The sequence below is a fragment of the Paramisgurnus dabryanus genome, chromosome 22 (assembly GCF_030506205.2).
Source record: "Paramisgurnus dabryanus chromosome 22, PD_genome_1.1, whole genome shotgun sequence".
In the NCBI taxonomy this organism is placed as follows: Eukaryota; Metazoa; Chordata; class Actinopteri; order Cypriniformes; family Cobitidae; genus Paramisgurnus; species Paramisgurnus dabryanus.
In genome coordinates, this window is record NC_133358.1 from 30947826 (window position 1) to 30954079 (window position 6254).

A 6254-nucleotide genomic window follows, 5' to 3' on the forward strand; every position below is an offset into this window, starting at 1 on the left:
CTTGCTGTGTGTATGCTGTGCTTGTAGCGTTCAAACTGCCTAGCCTCAGACGAGTCGCGAGACGACGACATCCGTTGTGGCCTGGGTCCTAAGGAGAGCGAGAATATTTAGCCCTGTGCCCGGGGTGTGTCCACGAGAGCTTCGTTTATCCCTAGAGCAGACAGTGGTGAAGCCCAGTGAGTATTACCAAAAGTGTACTGTGCGGACTGTGGGTTGTAGCAGTGTATGTATTGACCTTTCCACCAGAAGCTCGTGGTGAGCGGAGCCCCGACGAAAGTTCGCCCCAACTCGTGACCCCGGTTGGTGAAGAAGGAGGGGGAGTTCGGGAAGCGTTCGGCTCCGTGTCATCAGCCCCACTAGTCCCTACGACGCCCGGACAGTTTGAGTGGATGGGCGAAGGAATACGGTGTACCAGCACTGTAGCGAAAGCCCACTGTTTGTAAGGGAAGCTCTGTGTACGAAGATCCACAGTACTGTGAGTAACGTGACCTGTAAAGTAAACCTGTTCTGTGCTTATAGCAAATACCTACCTGTACAAGTGAAGCCCTGTGTGTGTACGAAGATCCCCAGTACTGTGAGTAACGTGACCTGTGAAGTAAACCTGTTCTGTGCTTATAGCAAATACCTACCTGTACAAGTGACGCTCTGTGTGTGTACGAAGATCCCCAGTGCTGTGAGTAACGTGACCTGCGAAGTAAACCTGTTCTGTGCTTATAGCAAATACCTGCCTGTACAAGTGAAGCTCTGTGTGTGTACGAAGATCCCCAGTACTGTGAGTAACGTGACCTGTGAAGTAAACCTGTTCTGTGCTTATAGCAAATACCTACCTGTACAAGTGAAGCTCTGTGTGTGTACGAAGATCCCCAGTGCTGTGAGTAACGTGACCTGTGAAGTAAACCTGTTCTGTGTTTATAGCAAATACCTACCTGCACAAGTGAAGCTCTGTGTGTGTACGAAGATCCCCAGTGCTGTGAGTAACGTGACCTGTAAAGTAAACCTGTTCTGTGCTTATAGCAAATATCTACCTGTACAAGTGAAGCTCTGTGTGTGTACGAAGATCCCCAGTGCTGTGAGTAACGTGACCTGTAAAGTAAACCTGTTCTGTGCTTATAGCCAATACCTACCTGTACAAGTGAAGCTCTGTGTGTGTACGAAGATCCCCCAGCGCTGTGAGTAACATAACCTGCGAAGTAAAACTGTTCTGTGCTCCCAGCAGATACCTACCTGTACAAGTGAACCCCTGCGGGGAGGAAGGGTCTTCAGCACCGGGGATAACGTAACCTGTGGAGTAAACTTGACCTGTGTATAAACCCTTACTTACCTGTTCTGCCGAAGGTCCCGGGTGGACGAACAGCGTTTGACATCGAAGTACTTTACCTTGTCTGACTTTTGTTTGATTCTGCCTCCAGGAGAAGCGGAGCGCGCCACGGATTGTTGGGCCAGAGCCCCTACGGAGCCCCTGTCCCCAGTCTTTCCCTCAAGTGGCCCTGGAGGCGAAGAAGAGACACATTAGTTTTAAATTGCCCTTCCCCCTTTCCCCCCTTTCCTTTTAATATTTAATAAAGTTTATTTTAATTATAGTATACTCGTCTGTCTGGTCATTGGGGTGGTCTTGGGAAACTCCTCGAGGTGGGAGAGTTGAGAGGGGTGTGACCCTTAGCATAGTTGGGTCCGCCCTCGGGGTGTGACATATACAAGTGTAATCTTCATTATACCTAACATTATTAACATGTTTGGAGGCATAAATGGCATAACATGTTTGGAAATAATGACAGCAGAGAAATATTTTCTACATTCTACAATGATAGCAATGATTAATAACTTATTTTTACAAGAATATTTTAAGAAACCAGTCATTTTATGACTGCTATACTATATAATCTCAGTCACAGTTACTGCTAACTGTTTGTGTTATGTCCTAGAGTTAAATATTTGTAAACTTAATATTAATTTCATATCTGAAAATACAGAACAGTATAACACATACATCTGTTGATTTTCTCAGCAACAATGCAATTCTTTAGACTTGACAAGAGGTTTTCCTGAGATTTTTCCTCTAATGTTTGAGACCTGACAGGGTCAGGATGTAGTTTGTCTAACCTCCCTTAAACGTTTCATCTCTCCTTTCTTCTTCTCTTTCCCTGCTTTGCACAAAACATTTCTGATGTCCATCTACAGAAGCCAATAATGATCGAGTCAAAATAAGATTAGCATTATTATTTAGAAACTTACTTTAGTTTCGTTATGCTTTCATAAGCACTCGCGTGGCGTCACCTTTTGAATGCGGTTGTGCGCGGTGAACGCAAACGCGCGCGGCCATGGATACGTGCGTGCACGCGTCAATGCGAATGCTTCGTCGCTTTTACAAGCCTAAATTGAGTAACTACTTTGCATAAAGATCCGTTTTTGCCACGATTGTCTTTGTAAAGGATTGCACTAGTTAACTGCTAAAATTTTAACTTGAGATTTACACCGGGGCACAAAAGATTTACACTGGGGCACGTGCCCCAGTAAAAGGGGTCTAGCGACGCCCCTGGTATTGACGCTACTGTGTAGCGACTGAGGTTAGGGTGGACTCTTTGCCCAGCCTCCCTCATAGATAGGCCATGATTTATGACATGGTCCACCAGAGTAGCCCTGATGTCATCCGATACACGTCTCCGCACTGGTCCTCGACTTTGTCCTCTTCCATGTCCACGTCCACGTCCAACTCCTCTCTCTCTTTGTCCTCCTCTTACTCTTACTCGCATTGCCTCCATGCTTGAAAAGTTCTCAGAATGTCTTAGGCCTATTTGTAGTGCTAAGACTCAGACCGATTGGTGTTCTGTTTTCTGTACAAGTGTATTCAGGTGTGTATTTAAGTGCCTATAATTGCCAGATGACTTTTGCATTTTGAACAGAGTGTTTTCCCAATGATAATAGGTGATTTCGTTTTTGAAAAATGTGTCTAATGTAAGAATGTGTGTAGTGTTGCGCAATAAGTGTGCTACAGAATTGCAAACAAAGTGCAAAGTTGACAATGTGTTTAAGCTATGGTTACACTGTGTTTAAGCATATGCTACAAGAAGTTTAGGTATTGAGGCTTTGGTCTAAGCATTCAGATTTAGTGTGTAAGCAATAGGCAAAAACTGTAACGCATTAAAATGAATGATGTTGACTTGTTTTAATAGTTTAGAAAAAAAATATTTACGGATAAAAGTAAACTAAAGTTGATGTGGTTTGAAGATGTTAACAGGAGACAGAGCTGAGAGGATCAGAATCACTCAACACTACCAATGCAAATCTGATTTTCACATCTCACATTTACTGTTTGTTCAAATGCTGTGAACCTGAACACTTTCACTTCTTCTCAATGAAGACTTTACTTATTTATGAGGTTAAAGATTTCAAGAATTTTCTATGAAAAGACCAGAACAGGACTGGATTTATTCTTCACACAAACAGAACCCTCATCCTCTCATTAAAAAACTAAGTTGTATAAAACCACAAAACATCCAAAACTTGACTGAAGATGATTGAATATAAAAGTGAATATATACAAACTGTGTGTGTGCGTGCGTGCGTGTGTGTGTACAGCTGCAGTATCTGTCAGGTGTATCTGTGCAGTCTGACTGAAGGAGGTTTTTGTACGACTCTTTATCACTGTGTGAACACATAGCTACCACTGATATAGTGTCCACTCTGACAGTAATAATCTCCCGCATCTTCAGTCTGTACTCCACTGATGCTCAGAGTAAAATCTGTACCACCAGATGATCCACTGCCACTGAATCTCTGTGAAGTGTCACCATAATTTTCATTTACTAACTTAATGATGAGTTTAGGAGTTTCTCCAGGTTTCTGCTGATACCAAGATAAAGCCCAGCCACTTATTCCAGTATCAATTGTACACTTTATATTGACGGTTTGTCCAACAGAAACAGATTGAGTTTTACTCTGAGATACTGTAAGTCCTCTGGATTCTGTTGAGAAGAAAATGATGTTTAATGAAATATAAAAGAGTCAAAAACATTCAACTTAACAACAAGCTTTCACTTCTGTTACCTGGAATAAAAACTCCCAGAATCCAAATGAAGACGATGAAGAAATTCATTTGTGTTTGTGTGTTTTGTAATGATGTTGTGTTATAAAATGTTTGTGTCAGACAGTTATAAAGACTCAGAGCACTGAAGCATGTGATGATAATGCAAAGTGTTTGTCTATGGAAATAAACTCAACACACATCAGAGCTTTATCTTCATAGAAACACATTATACAGTCTGGATTAATAACACATTGAGATTAGATGAGAAGATATCAGGAGCGTTTATGATGTCTTGTGTGTCTCTGTGTCTTCAATATTGTGAAGTTCAAACATTCAGTAAATGTGTTTTACTACAGACAGACATGTGTCTTTAAATTCACTTTTATTCTTGTGTTGTATGTGTTTACACTTCTTCACAAGTCTATGATGTATGAATATTTGCTGTGATATGATGTGTTTGTGCCAGAGTCACAGTTAGTGAAGCGTTCAGAGGTTTTTGTACAGCTGCTCGATTTGTTTCTATCACTGTGGTGGACGTTCGGCCCCGGCACGAGACTCGACGTCGGCAGTAAGTACAAAAATTATAAAATAAAATAATTTTAGATAGATTTTTTAGCATGTGGTTATATTCTGAAGCATTTATTTATCTTCTATTTATTATTTTTAATTCTTAGTAAGAGTGTTTTGAAGACTGCATGTAATTCAGTGCAATAAACATAATGTTGTTTAAATGCTCAATATTAAAATTATCATCATGCAGGATTAAATGTGTTAGTTTTCCAGAAAAAAAGTAAAAATAATAGGAATTAATCATTTGTAATTTCTCACATGGAAAATTAAAGCAAGACAGTTTTTTAATAGAAAGATTCATGCACAGAGGTCGTTTAAAGTGTTTTATTTTTAGGTGTTTAATTTTTATAGTTAAAAATTAAATGTGTTATATTTTTGTAAGATTTTTTCTAGACTGAAGTCATTGTGTTTTGAGAATAAAATTTCTGAAGTTTAAATACAAATTTATTTGTCTTTATTAACATATTTTGAGATCCGGGTGTCTGACAGCGGCACTTAAATTTTTGTTGTGTGACGCCGCAGACTCGCTTCATATAAACACGTGTTAAAAGAAGACATCTTGAGACTCTGTTACTGACCAAATAAATTCAGTATTAATTTTAAAGTGAACTTCATAAATAACTACAAGCACTGACAAGAAATGTTGGTATTTTGACATTTTTATGTGTTTGCGAGACGCTTTAATATAAAGTGATTTACAATGCAAGACATTGTACAGATTTTGGGAATCAAACCCATGACCTTGTTGTTACTACACTTGAGTCACAGAAAACAAATATTCATATAAAATATTGTTTTATTATTACTGTGTTTGTATTATAATAAGTGTAGTGCATTAACAGAGTAAATGATATTAATTGATGATATGATATTAAAGGGACACAAGGCAGCATTTTTATGTTAATAAATCATCTTCGTAAGTCGGTATATGGTTAAATGACTCATTACATGACGAATGAAGACCCTCTCGCCCGCCCCTACCGTCTGTAGGAAGAATACCCCACTTGCAAGTTCGCTGTATCCGACCCGGTGTCCTTCAGTCTTGTAAAGTCTCAGATATAGAAAGCATTTACTCCCAGACACTAGGGGGAGCTAGTAGAGAAATAATACTCAGACTTGCCTGGTGTGCCTTTAAACTCAAAAACAGAATATATATTTTATTATGGATTTATTTGATTTCTTTTGAATCTCTTCATCTTTTTCTCTTTGTATCTCTGAATGTCAGGTGTAACTCGTCCTAAAGTGATCGTCCTGCCGCCGTCCAGTGAAGAGATTTCCAGCAAGAAGACAGCAACAGTGATGTGTGTGGCCAGCAATGGTTTCCCTTCAGACTGGAGTCTGAGCTGGAAAGTGAATGGGAAGATGTCAGGATCTCAGGAGAACAGAGCTGGAGTCCTACAGAAAGACGGCGGTCTGTACAGCTGGAGCAGCAGTCTGACTCTCACTGAACAAGAATGGATCAACAGAGACTCAGTGATCTGTGAGATCAGTCGGGAAGGTCAGACAGTCACTGGAGAAGTGAAGAAAGATCTGTGTTCTGAGTAGATCCTCTCTTCTTCTCATCTCTTCTTCTCATTCATGTCTCACATCAACAGTCTGTGTCTCTGCTTTATTCATTCTGTCTGCTTTAATAAATGTCAATAAAAGAGAAGTAACATTA

At 40.0% G+C, this 6254-nt stretch overlaps 1 gene segment (V, D, J or C); it reads left to right on the forward strand.

Moving 5' to 3' along the window:
- Window positions 1-4296: 4296 nt before the first annotated feature.
- On the forward strand, window positions 4297-6254 carry LOC135740492 (Ig lambda-2 chain C region-like). The segment is given in 3 exon segments: window positions 4297-4360; window positions 4491-4592; window positions 5820-6254. Coding segments are annotated over 3 exon segments (474 nt in total).